At 42.6% G+C, this 19,794-nt stretch overlaps 2 protein-coding genes and 1 pseudogene across 5 annotated transcripts in view; 2 read left to right on the top strand and 1 right to left on the bottom strand.

The window, feature by feature from the left end:
• LOC139221065 (NLR family CARD domain-containing protein 3-like) overlaps positions 1–19,794 on the top strand; it is a 191,847-nt gene that overhangs the window by 101,478 nt on the left and 70,575 nt on the right. For 2 of the 3 annotated variants that reach the window (XM_070852971.1, XM_070852973.1), the window contains exon 9: positions 4,227–4,376. In XM_070852971.1, coding sequence (XP_070709072.1) covers positions 4,227–4,376 — 150 coding nt within the window. Of the gene's footprint in view, positions 1–4,226; positions 4,377–11,957; positions 12,107–13,772; positions 13,947–14,494; positions 14,669–15,292; positions 15,467–19,794 lie in introns of all 3 variants that reach the window. The other variant, XM_070852974.1, reaches the window with a different exon arrangement.
• Positions 986–2,635, bottom strand: LOC139221087 (uncharacterized). 2 transcript variants are annotated; one of them, XR_011585871.1, is made up of 4 exons: positions 2,150–2,635; positions 1,849–2,020; positions 1,493–1,665; positions 986–1,370 (listed from the first exon to the last, which is right to left on the bottom strand). XR_011585871.1 is itself a non-coding variant. In XM_070852996.1 (4 exons), the coding sequence occupies exons 1-4, from the start codon at positions 2,186–2,188 to the stop codon at positions 1,053–1,055; spliced, it is 654 nt and encodes a 217-aa protein (XP_070709097.1). In that variant the 5' UTR covers positions 2,189–2,634; the 3' UTR covers positions 986–1,052. The 2 variants fall into 2 exon arrangements, 1 of the variants encoding a protein (XP_070709097.1); XM_070852996.1 differs by having other exon boundaries at positions 1,541–1,665; positions 2,150–2,634.
• On the top strand, positions 5,217–8,630 carry LOC139221371 (protein NLRC3-like; annotated as a pseudogene).

A 19,794-nucleotide genomic window follows, 5' to 3' on the forward strand; every position in this document is an offset into this window, starting at 1 on the left:
TAATAGTGTATTAATACTTTGTTCTCTAAACATTTATTCCTAAAGTCGTAATATCTGGACAAGAGTGTTTCATCACTTTAGTGAGTCAAATATTTAAAGAACAAAAAGAAAGATTTTCGGCACCAAGTTCAGAGATCAGAGACGCCACATTCAGACGGTCTTTAAATACTCACTAACTGTACATACTTTGAGATTAAAGTCATATTTCACAAAGAATAAATGTTGATATTTAAAAAATGAAAGCCATAATATCTTTAAATCACCATATTAAGACTATTTTTTAAGTCTCCATCGTAATAAACAGGTGAGAGCTGAAACATTTCACCTGATTTTAAAAAGGATTTTAACCACAAAACTGCAGAGAAGTTTATTTTTCCTTCTGAATCATATATATATTTATATATCTTCAGCTGGAAATGAAAACATCCTGGTGTTTAGGTGTGGATATAAACGCTGCTGCTAATTAAAGCACAAGAGGTAAAGATATGATAACGTATAAATCCAGAATGTTAGTCTGTTATTGGCTAGTACACAGGAACATTTGTAGAGTATATTTTCCTCACATTGAAGAAAATGTTACTCTAAAAAAGACTCCATTTGGTCCCAGTCTAAACAGAATAAAAAATACTGAGAGCAGAGTAGATTTTTTAGAGTTAATTTAATTCTATTTAGTGTTAATATTTTACTCCACGTGATGACGGTTCACTCTACATAGTATTAAATAAAAACAACTCTACACCCATTTTACTCTCTATTAATAGAATTAGAATAGAATAGAATTTTAGAATTAAAAGTTACTCATGTAGAGATGTATTTCATTCAGTTTAGAGATGGATTCCATTCAATATAGAAACGTATTCATTCATTACAGAGACGTATTTCATTCAACACAGGTGTATTTCACTTACTGTAGATTTGCTTTTCACTCAATCACAATGATACAATGAATGATGATCCGTAAGCTCAGTCAATAAATCAGCCACCGTACCTTAACAAGCACCTTTTATTCTTGAAATATGCAGATAACAAAAATAAAACACACACAGTCCATCTCAATGCAGCATCCGAGCCCTCGGCTCTGCAACCCTAGGATTCACCTTTGTGTTACCAACATCTATTTCATAAATGGTGGTCTGCAAGAAGTTGCACATGTTTACCGGGTCGTGGCTGTACGAGGCACCAAAGACAAAATGAGCTTTAAAAAGCTCATCAAAACAGGAAAGCCAGTCTGGTGACTTACAAGGTATGGCATGTTTGTCAATCACAATGAAGCACTTGTGAATCACACTCCTCTTGGTGCCCACAGCAAGCAGATAGGGTTGAAGGCTTTCCGTGATGCTGTCCAGATGCCCCTGGATGCTGATGCCCGTCTGTTACACACAAACTTCATTAGTCAGCTAATAAAATGAATCCATGTCCAATAGTATACATTGGAAATTATGAATAGACAGTTTGAGTACAATTTCAGAGAATCATCTTGACATCATTTGACCTTTATTTCAAAAATAGAAATCCTCGTTTAGCTGGAAGCTAATCTTGCCTCGATGAACTTCACAAGCTGGTCACTGGCTCGTCCAGCCGAGAGCTTTGGTCTCTTGCGGCCATGAGGTGATGGTGGCAGAAGGTGGATAAGGATCAGAAGGGATGACATGTCACTGCCCCGACCTGAAAGTACAGGAAAATAAATGGTAAACAAGTCTTTACAGACGGCTGACAGTCATTGTACAGCTCTTTGAAGAAAAACAAAAGGTAGCACCGTGGTTATCAAGGTGGTGTTGTACCTCTAAATGGACCACTCCAAGTTTCAGAAGCACATAGTATATTAATCATTATATCCCTCCAGCATACCATTCTCCACTTCTGTTGTAGATTCAGCATTTTGAACCAGGTGTTGAAGCTCGCCCGTCTGTGTGAGGCCATGACTCTGTTCAAGGACTTTCTGCTTGTAGACAGTAGGCCACTTCTCCAGAAACTTGGCAGAGACTGCATCACCAAACATCAGATTGAAATCCTGTTCGATCTTTAGACAAGATGGAGTAAGTCGAGACAGAACAGTAAACACGTAGTCATCTAAAATCTCGACTGTGATCAATAATTCATTAATTCTGTAGCCATACTCCTGCGTTAGCCATGTAATTGGCTAGCTCACCGGCTCAGTGTGCTCCTGCTGCACCTGCGCTCTGATCATCAGGTGAGTCTGAGTCAGCCCTCTGACTCTGCTGAGGAACACACACCAGGCAGGGACAGACTGACAGAGCCACGGAAGAAAGAACACTTCTACATTCAACCACTATAGCTCACACAGTAGCTGCACGTGCTGGTTAAAGCGGAAACTAAACAGCTGAAAGATCGTCCTTCAATGGCACCAACGCAACAACTTGAAATTCGACCTCGTACACTCAAAAAAGGTCTTATTTTTGCTCGCAGTCTGGAGCCCTGATAAATAACGGAAACACAAACGGAATAAGAAAATATTAACTGCCACAAAAACCCACCTGTCGTTGATACACCCCAACAGTGGCAGGACAATGTTCAAAAGCTGGATGCTAACATTAGCTTCTAACACTGAGATACAGGCTGCACTAAAGCTACACCTACACTTTAACACTTGAAAGATGGAATGATACTTCGCAGTTTTACCTTGCAGACAAGAAATAATACAAGAAATAAACTTCCCTGATATTTGACATCATATGAAGTAACAAAGTTCCTACAGTTGCTCCTCTGCTGAGTGCGGATCGATCCTGAAATATCGACACCTCCGATACCGGATCTTTATGCTCTAAAATCGATTCTCAAATCAAAATATCGATACTTTTGATACTTCAGTCATTTGAGGTAATGTATATCCTTAACAGGAACACGGTGAAAAGTAAGTAAACTACTGAGATCCTGTCTAAATGACACGCGGTTGGTGGGAACTACTTTTTCTTCCGCCTGGGTAAGTGCGTCATGCGTAGTCCCAGTGTGTGAGTTGTTCCTGAACAAGAACCTGTGAATGAGGAACAACAGTGTCAGTGTTGGATGCTGTGTTATTCACATGTTCACTATTTACATGTTAACATGTCCATGTAACGTGAATTAAGACACAAGTTTGCATCTTTATAGTGGTTCTTAATAATTAAAGAAGAATTTGTTTGAATGTTTTTATAATTGTACTCATTTTCTTTGTTTCACAGAAACACCATTTTCACATATTTTGTATGATTGTGTCCTCCCTTTGGTTTTTCTATTGTTGTATTAACTCGGCTATATTGTAAATGAGGCCGCTACCTCAATATACTTCAGAGTTTAAAATAAATAAAAAAACAAACAAATGACTCTGCCTTATATTCTTAAGGAAGCTATGATTTGAAATACACTTCTTTTTTTAGATTTAAAAGACATATTAGGTGTAGTCGCATAAAATATAGGTGTCGGTGTCGGTGTCGCCGATACCAGCCTGAATTTTACTCAGTGTCGGATCGGAAAGGAAATCGGTGGTATGGAACATCACTACTTCCCACGTGTGAAAAATAGTAATGGCGTCAGAAACTAAACTTAAGGATCCTGAGTGGGCGTGGTTATGCATTTTACTCCAGGAGAATTTCCTCTGAATATTTCCTCCCACTCTAGCGTCCTAAGGTAGTGATTTCACTTCTAAATGATTAGAAGTTACTGTTTTTGAGGAAAATATTTTTCACTCTGGAAAAAGTACTCTCCAATTTTTGCTGTGCACTGTGGACATCCTGTCAGATCCTGCAGGCACTCATTTAAAACTTCAACACAACACCACGTCTACCTGGCAGCAATAACACACACTCATTCAGTTCAGACTGATTCAAGACAAAACAACACACACACACACACACACACACACACACACACACACAGAGACATGAAGTCACCTGACTTCTTGTAAGTAGAGAAGGGGGAGGAAGCCTGAAAGTGAAAGTGTTCAGTTAGTTCAGACTCCATTTTGAGCCGACGGAGCAGAAGGAGGAGAAGTGAAGGCTGAGGCAGGGTGAGTGTTATTTTGTGTTATTGAACAGATGAACAGAGAGCAGGTGGAGCTCTGGCTGCTTTTATTACACTGTAAACTGTGTGTGTGTGTGTGTGTGTGTGTGTGTGTGTGTGTGTGAGAGAGAGATTAGAGCTACTTCCTGCTCTCTCAGTCTCGGTGTGGCTCTTGAACAAGCTTGTTTCTTTCCTGTTCTCACAGTCAGTGTTCCTGCTTTACCTCTCAGACTGACTCCTGTCCTGAAGATGAGTGTGTGTGTGGAGGAAGAGGAGGACAGAGCAGAGTCTGCAGTGTCCAGCTGTCTGTCTCTGAAGAGTGACTGGTCCAAAGATTTCCCTCCAGACTTCAGTAATGAACCTGGACCCTCAGACACAAAGTAAGAGAGCTGCTACACACTCATCCAGTATTTGCTGCTCATGTTTGGTCATTTTCCATCAGTGGGCTTCAGGATCAAAGAAAGGTTTATCATCCCATCTCCTCTGACCTCACTGAGTCTACGTTAGAGTCTGCATCATATAGATCTAGTGATGGACTAATACATATGATGATAAACGGACTGAAAACAAGGCAAATGCTTGTGTGCTAACATGCAGCCCACATCCTAGTAAGACTCTCTAGTTTGAACACTGCAGCTAAACTTTTTTTATCAGCCGATTGCTTTTAGAAAACCTGATTTCAGAGGGTGCTGCCGTCCCTCAGCCTCCCTTCTGTCTGTGTCCATGCTGTGCCAGAGCTTCCTGTAAGGTTTTATTATCAGAGAATTTATCAAGGATTCATGTGGTGTGAATCAAAACATGCTGGTGTTTGCAGAGTTCAGTCCAACAGGCAGAGAGCAGAGTCTGCAGTGTCCAGCTGTCTGTCTCTGAAGAGTGACCGGTCCAAAGGTGAACCTCCAGACTTCAGTAATGAACCTGGACCCTCAGACACAAACTAAGAGACTTTGTTTTTTACTGTAAACTGACAGACTGATAGAATTGATGCGTTGATGGTGAAGACAAAATGCTAAAAGATGTCTGTTTAAGATGCAGAACTATTAGTGCAGAAACTGTTTCAAGCTGAGATGAATCTGGTTTTATTTCTTTGGAAAAACACCTGAGAACCTCGATTTCAGAAGTTTGACTCCAAGAAAATATTCCCACATTGTCGCTCAGCGTTAGTGTCCCTGTGAAGATTTAGAACTATTCAAAATCAATGTTACTGTGAAATAGAGTTTGTAATGATAAACGACAGGCAGATCACTGAGAGGAAAAGAAAATTCATTTTCCATTTTCATTCCAGGCTGAATGCTGAGTTCAAACTGTAAAGTAACACTTTGACTGTTGTCCTCGGCCGTCTGAGATTCTACGCAGTACTGACCAAATGCTTTTTATCCAACAACAGCCAGCAAATGATTTTAGTTAAAGAAATGTGTCCACAGAAAGAGGAAGAGGAGCTGCGCTGTGTGTCAGGACGTCCTGAAGGATCCAGTCGGTAGCAGCTGTGGACACTGGTTCTGCAGACAGTGCATCACCTCATACTGGGACCAGTGTGCTTCATCAGGAGGCTCTTCCTGTCCCCAGTGTGCAGACAGATGCAGAGCAACACCTGGACTGCAGACAGTCAGTCAGAGCAGCTGTGAACAAAGTAAGACTGTCCATCTGTCACTGGTCTGGACTCACTAACATCTGTTGTGTCATATAGCCATGGGTGTGGCTGAAGATTAGATTACATGTGAACAAATCCATCCTCATTCATTGTAAAGACACAGACCACCCAAAAATGAAAATAGTGATTAGTTTCTGAGTTTGTTGAGCAGTAGCTTGGTCCCCCCTCATATCCTCCTCAGACCTGGAGGAAAAAAAGGTTTTGAATATAATTTACATCATTTAAGCAGTTGGGATGTAAAACATATCAAAAGACTTTTTCTCAAAGATGATATTTTTAGTGAAATATTCCTTGTAGTGAACGTTGTCAGTCTTTTCCACAAAGAGAACATTACAAGCAGCAATCTATCAATGATAAAACAATACACTTTAACAGTAATCACATTTAAAATTATGAATTTTGGAAACAAACAAAACTAAATGTAAAAGCTGCTCTACTGCCCGGCTCTCTCCATCCTCATCAAATATAACAACATCCTGATGGAGAACAGAAATACTTCTTTATAAATGTCATCACTTAAACAACTCACTGCCTTAAAACAGGTTATTTTTCTGTTCCTGCCCTTTTGAAACAACAGAACCCCATGTGTGTATAATCACTAGAAAGCCAAGGAGGTCCTCTTTACAGTGTAGTAGAACTCAGATAGACTACATTAATGATGCCTGACTCAGACAGAAGTGAACTGCCAGATCTGAAGATAGTAAGGGAGTAGCACCCCAATCATCAGAGCACAGTGGATGGGCTGGGGGGGTCTGGTTTTATCCTGTTCTGGAAATAGTACGAGCGTGACCCATTGGCAGCACAATATGCAAGTACAAGGGACTTGAATCGGCCAACGGTCGCCAGTCCAGGCTGCAGAGGAGCTGTGTTGTGTGGGAGAACTTGGAAAGGTTGAAACCAGCCGGCTGCTGCATTCTGGATGAGCTTCAGAGGTCAGATGGATCGTGCAGGCTGAGCAGCCAGGAGCCAGTTGGAGTAATCCAGGCACAATGGTCCTGAACCAGAAGCTGCACCAGCTCCTGGGTGAAGAAATGGCTCCGGGCTAAAACACTATGGTGGAGGACAAACAAAAGACATGTACATAGGCAGTGACTGACCGTAACTACATGACTGAGCTTCAGTCATAAGATGAATCTGAGAGGTGAATGGCTGGTGATGGCAGAGGACAAAGTAGTTAGAGTGGATGCTGTGAGCAGGCTGGAGCTGCACAAGCGTTGGATGCAAGCAGGAGGGCAGAAAGGCAGCTGAAGGGTTATCCTGAGGCACAAGGGAACACAGTAACAGGCCAGGAACAGGTGAGCACAGGTGTTCAGCAGGGAGAGTGAGCAAAGGAGCTACACAATACACAAACCCAGACAAGGAGAGACACTGGAAACAAGGGAAAAACTCCAAAAGTGGACTTTATTCATTTTCTTATATTCATCATTTTTATGGGTCATGAAAACAACCAGCACATCGTCAAACTGTCTTTGCTTTGTTTCAATCTTTCTCTCTTTTTTAGTGAATGGTGGTCTGCAGGAGGTTCTAGATGAACATAAGATCAGCCTGAGGAGGAGATGCGAACGTGTGACTGAAGGAAGTGATGAAGCAGGAAGTGATGAAGCAGGAAGTGATGAAGCAGGAAGTGATGAAGCAGGAAGTGGGACCCTCCTCAACAGGATCTACACTGAGCTCTTCATCACAGAGGGGCAGAGCGAAGAGGTTAATACCCAACATGAGGTGAGGCAGCTGGAGACGACTTCCAAGAAGAAGACCCTCCATGACGCTCCAATCAAGTGCCAGGACATCTTTAAAGCCTTACCTCACCAACAGACACCCATTAGAGTCGCTCTGACAAACGGCGTCGCCGGCGTCGGAAAAACCTTCTCGGTGCAGAAGTTCACTCTGGACTGGGCGGAGGGTTTGGAAAACCAAGATGTCAGTCTGGTGGTTCTGCTTTCGTTCAGGGAGCTGAACCTGATCAGAGACGAGCAGCTCAGTCTTCTCAGGCTGCTCCATGTTTTCCATCCAACGTTACAGAAGGTCACCGCAGAGAAGCTCGCCGTCTGTAAACTGTTGTTCATCTTTGACGGCCTGGATGAAAGCAGACTGTCACTGGATTTCAACAACGAGGAGGTCGTTTCTGACGTCACCCAGAAGTCGTCAGTCAACGTGCTGCTGACAGACCTCATCAAGGGGAATCTGCTTCCCTCGGCTCTCGTCTGGGTCACTTCCAGACCTGCAGCAGCCAATCAGATCCCTCCTGCATGTGTTGACAGGGTAACAGAGGTACGAGGCTTCACTGACGCCCAGAAGGAGGAGTACTTCAGGAGGAGAGTCAGTGATGAAGAGCTGTCCAGCAGGATCATCTCACACATCAAGGCCTCCAGGAGCCTCCACATCATGTGTCAGATCCCAGTCTTCTGCTGGATCACTGCCACAGTTCTGGAGCACATGTTGACTACAGACCAGAGAGGAGAGCTGCCCAAGACCCTGACTGACCTGTACTCACACTTCCTGCTGGTTCAGACAAAGAGGAAGAAGCAGAAGTACAAGGGGGGACATGAGACGAGTCCACAGGAGCTGATGGAGGCTGACGGGGACGTTCTCCTGAAGCTGGGGAGGCTGGCGTTTGAACAGCTGCAGAAAGGAAACATCATGTTCTACCAGGAAGACCTGGAGCAGGTCGGTCTGGACGCCACAGAGGCCTCGGTGTACTCAGGAGTTTGTACCGAGATCTTCAAAAGAGAGAGTGTGATCTTCCAGAAAACGGTCTACTGCTTCGTTCACCTGAGCGTTCAGGAGTTTCTGGCTGCAGTCTACATGTTCCACTGTTACACCAACAGGAACACAGAGGTGCTGAAGGACTTCCTGGGAGGTAGGGATCACTCATCCCTGGATGTCTTCTTGAAGAGAGCCATGATGAAATCCTTTAAAAGTGAAAATGGTCACCTGGACCTGTTTGTCCGCTTCCTTCATGGCCTCTCTGTGGAGTCCAACCAGAGACTCTTAGGAGGCCTGCTGGGTCGGACAGACAACAGTCCAGAAGTCATTCAGAGAGCCATCGACAACCTGAAGAGGAGAAAGACGGACGAAGTCTCTCCAGACAGAAGCATCAACATCTTCCACTGTCTGACGGAGATGAACGACCACTCAGTCCATCAGGAGATCCAAGAGTTCCTGAAGTCAGAGAACAGATCAGAGAAGAAACTCTCAGAGATCCACTGCTCAGCTCTGGCCTACATGCTGCAGATGTCAGAGGAGGTTCTGGATGAGTTTGACCTGGAGAAGTACAACACATCAGAGGAGGGACGACGGAGGCTGATTCCAGCTGTCAGGAACTGCAGAAAAGTTCGGTAAGTTCTTAAAATAGTGTTCTGTTTGTTCTTGAGTTGTTTCAAATACTTTGACAACAAAAGAAAACATTGACTCTTCAGTTGGTTTTGTTTTCTAGCTGTCAAATAAATGATCACAGCCTTCTGCTTATTTCTAATAATTGTAATATTGCTGCTGTTCTTCTATCTACCTTCCTTTGGGTGATGGAGGCCTCATACAGCCCTGGTAAAACAAATGCTGCACTGCAGAGGTGTGATGTCAAAGCAAAGCTCCAATCAGGAAATGTTAAACTATTTCATCATCACATGCATGATATCAATATCAGGTGTCCTCTTTTATAATATGATGCTTTGTAATTTCTGTTTCATGACAGGCTGTCTGGCTGTTCTCTCTCAGAGAGTCACTATGAAATCGTGGCCTCAGCTCTGAAGTCCAGCCCCTCCCATCTGAGAGAGCTGGAGCTGAGTCTTAATCAGCTGAAAGAGTCTGGAGTGAAGCAGCTGTCTGCTGGACTAGAGAGTCCAAACTGTGGACTGGAGACTCTGCGGTCAGTTCATGAATTTATCATAGTAGTTCATCACTTTAAACACCTGAAGAAGTTTTTTCAGAAATGATCTCTTTGTTCCAAATAGCTGAACATTTGTGAGAAAAAGGTGATAAATGGAGTGTTTGACAGGACGGTTGTGCAGCTTCCACAGAGTCACTGTTTGGTCCTTCAGTCAGTGAAGATGTAAGAGGAGCTCATTTCCATACACCGGTATCTCAGTCCTGCCTCTGTCAGTGAAGGCCTGAGCCAAATATCTTCAACTGGATGTGAGGGATTTTAAATGTTCTTTAACAACAACATCACCTCAGGTAGAGCAGCCATTGTCTTAGATGCTGACAGCAACATGAGTCGTTGTAGCAGAAACAGGTCGATGTTCACCACTACACCTGATCAACAATTATATAGACTGTTGAATGACAGTCAGTCTACCAGGTGCTGTCCTGACCCAGTCCCTGCTACATCTTTAAGGACTGCTTTGAGTGCAAGCTTCACCCTGTCAGACTCATCATTAACATGTCTTTTGAAGGTGGATGTTTTCCAGCATCCATTACAATCACTGCTAGAAAAACCACCCCTAGACACTGATGTCCTAAATAACTAGAGGCCTGTATTAAACCTTTCATTTTCAAGTGAGATACAAGAAAAGGTTGTTTCTGAAAGCTTCAGTCAGGGTTCATCTACATTATGTATTGTTTGTTCAGCCTGGACGCCTGGGGGGTCAGCTGTGCTCCTCTGGCCTCAGCTCTGAAGTCCAACCCCTCCCATCTGAGAGAGCTGCAGCTGAGGGGAGGCGACCTGCAGGATTCAGGAGTGAAGCTGCTGTGTGGTTTTCTGGAGAGTCCAGACTGCAGACTGGAGACTCTGAGGTACTAAACACCACGTTTGACTTGTGTGTTCAGGTTGATATGATGTGAACGTTGTGCCACTGAGCTGCAGACAGAAGGCTGATATCCTACTGATCCACACTGAGTGTCTGAATACATAAAGCAGGCACATTTATTTGTACGACTCCTTTCAGACTCCAGTTTGATCACGGACGACAAGGTGTCTTTTTTCATACAGACATTTATTCCCCAAGTGGTGAAATGATGAAGCCAATGCCGTCAATGCCAAATATACAAAGTCATATACAAATATATGAGTCTGAGCACAAATTCAGAAGATGACTATTAAAAGAAATGCATGATAAACTCAAACAACAGCACAATGTAAATAGACACAGGCTTCATTCCTCATTGGCTGCATGAACCTTTGGGGAGAAAACTTCCAGAAGAAAACAATGTGCTCTTCTTCAGTGCTCTCATTCACTCACAGCATCAGCAGCTTCATGTGGTGATTGATATAGTGCGTCTACAAAAACTGACCTGACCCCAACAAGGTAAACAGAAAGGTTCCCTTTTAACAACATTCACCATTGTGTGTTTCTGAATCCTTTAAACTTATTTATATAAAACAACAAAACATCTATTTATTAACTAAATCATTCCTGTTTTTAACTCAAAAGTAATTAAATGAACTTCAGTTACAAAGCTGACTTCAATGGCAGCTACACAATTCAAAGTGCTTCCAGGGACAGAAAGCACAATAGAAACAAGACATTAAACTGCAGGTAAAAGATGATAAAAGCACAAGAACATAAACAGTCAAAGCTGAGGAGAAGATGCATTAAAAGACCATAAAAGCTTGTTTCAGTCTGTTTTCTTCTTCAGTGGTTTAGTCCATTGTCTGCAGCAGAGAAATGTTGAGCTGCACATTTCAAACTGTAATAAAGATCAATGTGCACAGAAGGATTCACTCTGAACCTCTTAAACAGCTGATTTTCATCTCATGTTCCCGTCATGGTTTAAATAAGTGGTAATAAAAAAGACATGCATACAAAGAACAGATCAATAATCTCTGTTTCAACTATCAGACAATAACAAATATATTCAGGATTTTCTTTTTCCAACATGTTTCTGAAGCTTTATGATGCTTCTAGTGACTGAAGAGTTTAAACTGAAGAAACTTTGATTTTATGACTCCACTGTTCCTAACAGAAATATTGGAGATGACTTTTGTTCTTTGGCATCTTTCAGAAGTTTGGGATCTGGAGTCGAATCTTAAATCAGTTTCTGAGGGTTTTTATTGTGTTTGGCTGCACAACATGAGTTTGTAGAGATGGAGCCACTGGTGGAGCTGCAGAGCTGAAGAGGTGACGTCACTGCGTCTTTACTGAAGAAGCAGCACGTTGTCATGAATATTAATGAGAGCTCAGTGTCACTGTTTGTATTTTACACTGTTTAACCTGCATCCTGTTGGGTTCAGCTGTTTGGAGATTTACTAAACGTCTCCGTTCTAAACCTTCTTCAGCTCTGAGCTGATTATTAAACGCTGAATGATTCACTGAACATCGTCTTCTAAAGTTACATCATTTATTCTTTATTCAGATTGATGGACTGCAGTCTGTCAGAGGTCAGCTGTGCTCCTCTGGCCTCAGCTCTGAAGTCCAACCCCTCCCATCTGAGAGATCTGGAGCTGAGTGGAAACAAGCTGCAGGATTCAGGAGTGAAGCTGCTGTGTGGTTTTCTGGAGAGTCCAGACTGCAGACTGGAGACTCTGAGGTCAGTTCACTGACTCTCTGTCACTATTGTAGATCTGATGTGTTCAGTTAACAACTGAACCTCATTTCTCTTCATATATAACTAAGATGCATGAAGTTGTTCATTTCCTTTCTGAGTTGAGTGAGCAGTCACAACAGGTTTGTGCTTCTTGAAGAAAGTGTAGGAAATGTTCTCTCTTAGTTTTAAAGGGAATGAATGTTTAGAATCAGAGCCATTTTGGTGCCCTAGGTGAGATTATGGTTTGGCGCCACCACCCCTCCGCGCGCACACACCACCCCAGTCATTAATGGACAACAGTCGTATGACAGACCTTAAAGGTTTCATTGTTAGCACACAAACAAACACACACTAAAATAACATAAATAACAATAAAAAAATAATAATTAAAGGAAATAACGTAAATAAAACCAGAGTTCCTGTTTGCAAATATTTAGAAAGTCCTGACAGCTCCCACAATATGAACAATAAAAAGGTGCTACGTTCAAACAACACAAAACAGTGCAATATAATATAAAAACAGAATACTAAAGTTACACTGTGGGTTTAAGTCAAAGTCAGTCCCAGTGACAGCAAATCTGTTTTCAACAACATAAATGGAGATGGTGCTTTGGTCAGTGAACACTTGGTAACAACAGGCCTTATAGAAGCAGAGTGTGCCAACAAGACAACATAGAACTAGAATATACAGTACAAGTTAAACATGGAGCTGCAGCAGGCAGACAGACAGACAGACAGACAGACAGACAGACAGACAGACAGACAGACTACTGATGTGTTCAACATAACATGAATCATTCTCTAGTAGTGGTTCTGCATTACTAAAATAAAAGCACTAGAATTATATAGTTCCACAGTAGCTGCAGTATCTGCAGTAGAACTATTAGGCAACTTTGCTTTATTTCAACTTAGCCGGCCTCCAGCTGTACAGATGAAAAGTCAAAGGGCATTTTTTAATGTTAGAAAAGACGACACCCCTACACTGGGACCTCTTCTCTTCTCTGCCTCCTCTTCTCTCCGCTCCCTGAAAGCCTCACCTGAGGGCTCGGGCCTTTTCATGATGACAAATATGACTTGTTGACTTCTGTCAAAAGGAACCGCTACCTGAGAAGAGCACCGATGACTCGTCCCACCCTCTCTCACAGTGCACGGTGCAGGACAGGACGGGAAGGGGGGGGGCACGAGGAACAGACAGACAGACCACGAGGAAAGGGTGCCAGTCGGGGAGGCAAATTATTACTGTTATTTATCTTATTTTATTTATTGTTTTAATTGTTTTGTTTTTGAGGGCTTGCAGCAGCGCCCCTCCAGCAGGTGGCGCTCTAGGCACCCGCCTATATGGCCTATGCCATATAGGGCCATATAGGGCACACACACACACACACACTCATATATAGAGGGACTCTCAGAGATCAGAGCCTGTTTCTAAATGCAGCTGTTTAAAGGACCAATGTAGAACTGATCCTCTGATTCCAGACCTGACTGAGATCAGCAGCATGTTATTGATCATCAATAGGTGTCTGAATGTTGTGCTGACATTTGGATGATGTCTGTAGAAGGTGGACATGATGCTGATCCACAGTAACTATGAGAAAGTCTCTCTGCTCCTTTTAGGGAAAAGCTCATATTATGACTGAATGTTTGTCTCCATCATTTATTCTTTATTCAGATTGATGTGCTGCAGTCTGTCAGAGGTCAGCTGTGCTCCTCTGGTCTCAGCTCTGAAGTCCAACCCCTCCCATCTGAGAAAGCTGGAGCTGAGTGACAACGAGCTGCAGGATTCAGGAGTGAAGCTGCTGTGTGGTTTTCTGGAGAGTCCAGACTGCAGACTGGAGACTCTGAGGTACTAAACACCACGTTTGACTTCTGTGCTCAGATTAATATGATGTGAAGGTTGTGGTGACGTTACACTTGTGAAATTATTATTATTATTATTATTATTGTTATTATTAAACTGGGGATACTGATCCACACTCAGTATGTTAATGCTAAAGTGTCTTTTCCTCTAAATCCATCCTGACATCTTTGGCATCTTTCAGAAGTTTGGGATCTGGAGTCGAATCTTAAATCAGTTTCTGAGGGTTTTTATTGTGTTTGGCTGCACAACATGAGTTTGTAGAGATGGAGCCACTGGTGGAGCTGCAGAGTTGAAGAGGTGACGTCACTGCGTCTTTACTGAAGAAGCAGCACGTTGTCATGAATATTAATGAGAGCTCAGTGTCACTGTTTGTATTTTACACTGTTTAACCTGCATCCTGTTGGGTTCAGCTGTTTGGAGATTTACTAAACGTCTCCGTTCTAAACCTTCTTCAGCTCTGAGCTGATTATTAAACGCTGAATGATTTCAGTGAACATCGTCTTCTAAAGTTACATCATTTATTCTTTATTCAGATTGATGTGCTGCAGTCTGTCAGAGGTCAGCTGTGCTCCTCTGGTCTCAGCTCTGAAGTCCAACCCCTCCCATCTGAGAGATCTGGAGCTGAGTGGAAACAAGCTGCAGGATTCAGGAGTGAAGCTGCTGTGTGGTTTTCTGGAGAGTCCAGACTGCAGACTGGAGACTCTGAGGTCAGTTCACTGACTCTCTGTCACTATTGTAGATCTGATGTGTTCAGTTAACAACTGAACCTCATTTCTCTTCATATATAACTAACAACCTTAAAGATGTAAATATCCTCTTGTTCATATTTTCATGTTTCCTGGATTAAATTCAGTGTGCAGCCACAACAGATCTGTGTTTGTTGAAGAAAGTGTAGAAAATGTCCTCTGTTGGTGGTTAAAGTGAGTTCATGCTCAGAATTATTGGTAAATGGTCACATCTACATTCAGAAGATCCCCTGAATCATTATCTGTTTTTAAATGGATCACGTTTACCTCCTGAAGCAGAAATGTTCCTACTTCTGTTCCAATGTGCTGATCGACGTCTGATCAATCATATTGATCCCTCAGACCAGAAAAGTATTGATCTTCCAGACCTGACTGAGATCAGCAGCATGTTATTAATGGTTATTTGTCCGTAGAAGGTCGACATGATGCTGATCCACAGTAACACAATGAGAAAGTCTCTCTGCTCCTTTTAGGGAAAAGCTCACTGATGAGGACACAGTGATGCTGAGCTGCAGATTCAAACCCTCAACACTTCTGACTGCATTTTATATGGATTTTTAGCTCCATCATTTATTCTTTATTCAGATTGAAGGACTGCAGTCTGTCAGAGGTCAGCTGTGCTCATCTGGCCTCAGCTCTGAAGTCCAACCCCTCCCATCTGAGAGAGCTGGAGCTGAGTGACAACAAGCTGCAGGATTCAGGAGTGAAGCTGCTGTGTGGTTTCCTGGAGAGTCCAGACTGCAGACTGGAGACTCTGAGGTACTAAACACCACGTTTGACTTCTGTGCTCAGATTAATATGATGTGAAGGTTGTGGTGACGTTAAACTTGTGAAATTATTATTATTATTATTATTGTTATTATTAAACTAGTGATACTGAACCACACTCAGTATGTTAATGCTAAAGTGTCTTTTCCTCTAAATCCATCCTGACATCTTTGGCATCTTTCAGAAGTTTGGGATCTGGAGTCGAATCTTAAATCAGTTTCTGAGAGTTTTTATTGTGTTTGGCTGCACAACATGAGTTTGTAGAGATGGAGCCACTGGTGGAGCTGCAGAGTTGAAGAGGTGACGTCACTGCGTCTTTACTGAAGAAGCAGCACGTTGTCATGAATATTAATGAGAGCTCAGTGTCACTGTTTGTATTTTACACTGTTTAACCTGCATCCTGTTGGCTTCAGCTGTTTGGAGATTTACTAAACGTCTCCGTTCTAAACCTTCTTCAGCTCTGAGCTGATTATTAAACGCTGAATGATTTCAGTGAACATCGTCTTCTAAAGTTACATCATTTATTCTTTATTCAGATTGATGTTCTGCAGTCTGTCAGAGGTCAGCTGTGCTCCTCTGGTCTCAGCTCTGAAGTCCAACCCCTCCCATCTGAGAGATCTGCAGCTGAGTGAGAACAAGCTGCAGGATTCAGGAGTGAAGCTGCTGTGTGGTTTTCTGGAGAGTCCAGACTGCAGACTGGAGACTCTGAGGTCAGTTCACTGACTCTCTGTCACTATTGTAGATCTGATGTGTTCAGTTAACAACTGAACCTCATTTCTCTTCATATATAACTAAGATGCATGAAGTTGTTCATTTCCTTTCTGAGTTGAGTGAGCAGTCACAACAGGTTTGTGCTTCTTGAAGAAAGTGTAGGAAATGTTCTCTCTTAGTTTTAAAGGGAATGAATGTTTAGAATTGTTGGTAAATGGTCACATCTGAATCCAGAAGAACCTCTGAACTAATATCTGTTTTAAACTGATCAAGTTTACTCACTGAAGTAGAAACATTTCTTTGGTTTCTGTTGATTTCAGTGTGTTCACCAATAATGTCTGATCACTGACATTGATCTTCAGAACACACTCACTCATATATAGAGGGACTCTCAGAGATCAGAGCCTGTTTCTAAATGCAGCTGTTTAAAGGACCAATGTAGAACTGATCCTCTGATTCCAGACCTGACTGAGATCAGCAGCATGTTATTGATCATCAATAGGTGTCTGAATGTTGTGCTGACATTTGGATGATGTCTGTAGAAGGTGGACATGATGCTGATCCACAGTAACTATGAGAAAGTCTCTCTGCTCCTTTTAGGGAAAAGCTCATATTATGAATGAATGTTTGTCTCCATCATTTATTCTTTATTCAGATTGTGGGACTGCAGTCTGTCAGAGGTCAGCTGTGCTCATCTGGCCTCAGCTCTGAAGTCCAACCCCTCCCATCTGAGAGATCTGGAGCTGTTTGGAAACGAGCTGCAGGATTCAGGAGTGAAGCTGCTGTCTGATCTTGTGGAGAGTCCAGACTGCAGACTGGAGACTCTGAGGTACTAAACACTGTTAGTAGTCAAGTCAGTTTCATTTATAGAGCCGAACATCACTAACTCTACATTTTCCCCAAACATGCTTCACAGTCTTTACAGCACATGACACCCTGTTTTTAGGAGCTTGATCTGGATCAGGAGAAACTGGCCCCAAACTAAAGTTTAACGGGGAAACAAATCAAAGAAACCTGAGGAAGAGCAGCAGACACAATAAAGAATGACATCACAACTCTGTGACTGACATGAGCTAATATGTGTGTGCAACACTGATGAAGGGAGTCTCTGCAAACACTGATGTAGGACTTCTTCTCTCATCAGATGGAGGTAGTGAGGTGGAGGCATCAGGAGTGGATCATCTGAGTCCTGATGATCCAGAGAGGTTGAAGCAGCAGCAGCAGCTTGTGTGTGGAGAGGCTCTGACTGGACCATGTTACTGGGAGGTGGAGGAGAGGAGAGCTTCATCCAGCGACGACTGACGGAGGACACCACGGACAAAACCAAGACTGGCTCTCGTAAATAGGATGTAAATAGGATGTATTGATGAAGTGTTGATTTGATGGAGGAGGAAGTGATAACGATGTGTAACACGATGGTCGGTATGACAGGAGTGTTGATCAGATAACAAAGGTGATGGAACATGTAACCGATCAATGAGAATGAATCAAAGTCACCAGGATGTAACCAAATATCACGTTTCATACTCAGTTTTAAATATGTCCTTTTACACTGTGTTTGTAAAACATGCCGTCAGAGGAAAGCAGAACCTAACGGAGTAAAGTGAAGTGAATCCTTTGTTTTTAAAACATGTATTGAGGAAGAGTTGGAGCCTGATGGTGTCAGCAGGAGCTGCTGTGGGATCAATAAGAATAATAAGTGCTCAGTAATCATTCCCCCGGCAGGACAAAGTGATCCGGTCACATTCAGGCCAGAGGGACAAACTCCTCCTGGTGAAGTGTGGTGGATTCTAACTGGCTGGGTGCAGATGCTGGGGGGCAGGCAGATGAGATCCTTCTGCTGATGTTGGGCTAGAAAAGAAGGGACCTTTGCATCGTTTAGTCAGAACTGTCCAGGATTTGGTCTCGTTCAGGTCTTTGGGCTTTTTTGTCGACAATAAACCTGGACTGCTCTGAACTCTGAAGTCTGCCGCTGCCTTTTTGGAAGATCGACTCTTCAGAGAAAAACCTGGAAGGAGACGGCGGACACTTAGTCTCTGGCCTGAGTTGGGGGGGTTTCCCTCCCACAACAGCGGCTGCCAGAAGACCGTCAAACAACAGCAATAAGAGCCCCGGCACATTTTACAGCTCTAGAGGTACATTCACTTTCCAGCATCAACAAGAGATAGAAACTTTTTAAAACACGTGGATTCTTTAAAACAAGCGTGACAGAATACATGACGGTCAGAAACAATGAGGGAAATATTAATTAATATTAAAAGATTAACGGCGTCCTGTTTCCAAAATGTCACCTAGTTTTATATCCAGTTTTAGGGAAAGACACAGTTTGTTTGATGGCGTGTAAAAACTCTGAGGCGCTACAGTAACAATACAGACGGACGGACGGCCTGAACGCAGAGAACACAGTGAACACAGTGAACTCCTTCACAGGTGGTTTTACTGTGAGTTCATCAGGTGAGGAAGGTCGTCTGGTCTCATCCCAACCAGCTTATTTGCTCCATGAGACTGATGATTGTGAGGAAATGATACGCAGCTCAGAGTCACATCAAAGATCCAAGTGAAGTCTTTATTTCATGATCTATGTTCTGTCAAAAGCTTTCTGTCCATCCATCAACCAACACGACGCTCATGTGACTTTAAGGCCTCTAGTTCTTCACATGCAGCTTCAGAGCAGCAGCAGCATGTCAAATGTGTTTAGTAAATTAATGAGTAAATTCTCTGAAAAGGTTTTAAAACTTGTACAAAGTCCAAAAAGTCAGGAAAACAGTGAAATGTCTGAAACGTGTGTCCTAAATGTAAAACAAAAAGTAATGTAATGTCCTAAAAATGTAAAAGATAATGGGTGAGTGTTGGTAAATTATTTGGAAGCTTTTATAAAAGTTACTGGTAGATTGTCCAAAAAGGTTTCCTAAACATATTCGTAGAAAGTGTCAGTAAAATGTCCAAAAACCACGACTTCACTGTGCTAAAACATTTGGAGAGTTAGTAAACAGTCCATATGTCATGACCCAGCTCATCGTGTTGTTGTCCTCCCTGCCAGAGGGTGGCGCTGCCCTGTACCTGTCCGCTATCTGAATTACAGGTGGTGCCTCCGGATTGGCTGAGGACCTGATGGGGTCCATCTTAAAGAGGGGCACCTGTGGAGACGTCCCCACTCCTTTCTCCTTCTGAGCTCTCAATGGGACCCTGACGAATCACCTGTGGGTTTCACCTGTGATGAGCTCTTCAGTTGTAAAGGTGTAAAGACGTTTTTCTGTCCGATTCTGTTTCCCCCTGTGTTTTCTGGCAGGCACTTAGGTAAGAGGCCTGTATTTCCTTTTGTGTTCTAGATAGATAGAAAGACTTTATGATCCCGGGGGGAAATTGTGGTGCTACAATAGTAAAGAAGTAAAAGTGAGCTCCACCATGAACACAAACAAACAAATAAGCAAAATAAAAATGTAGAAAATGTTGCAGGTAAAAAACTAAACACAAAGTGTGATATACACTAGACACAGTGCGTGCAAACCAGATGTGATGCGCAGAGTGAAACCAAAGTGCTTAAAAAGGTTATTTTTCTTGGGTTAGGAAATGTTGCTGATGTGTTTAACCCTTGTTTGGACCCGATT

This window comes from Pempheris klunzingeri, chromosome 21 (assembly GCF_042242105.1).
Source record: "Pempheris klunzingeri isolate RE-2024b chromosome 21, fPemKlu1.hap1, whole genome shotgun sequence".
NCBI lineage: Eukaryota > Metazoa > Chordata > Actinopteri > Acropomatiformes > Pempheridae > Pempheris > Pempheris klunzingeri.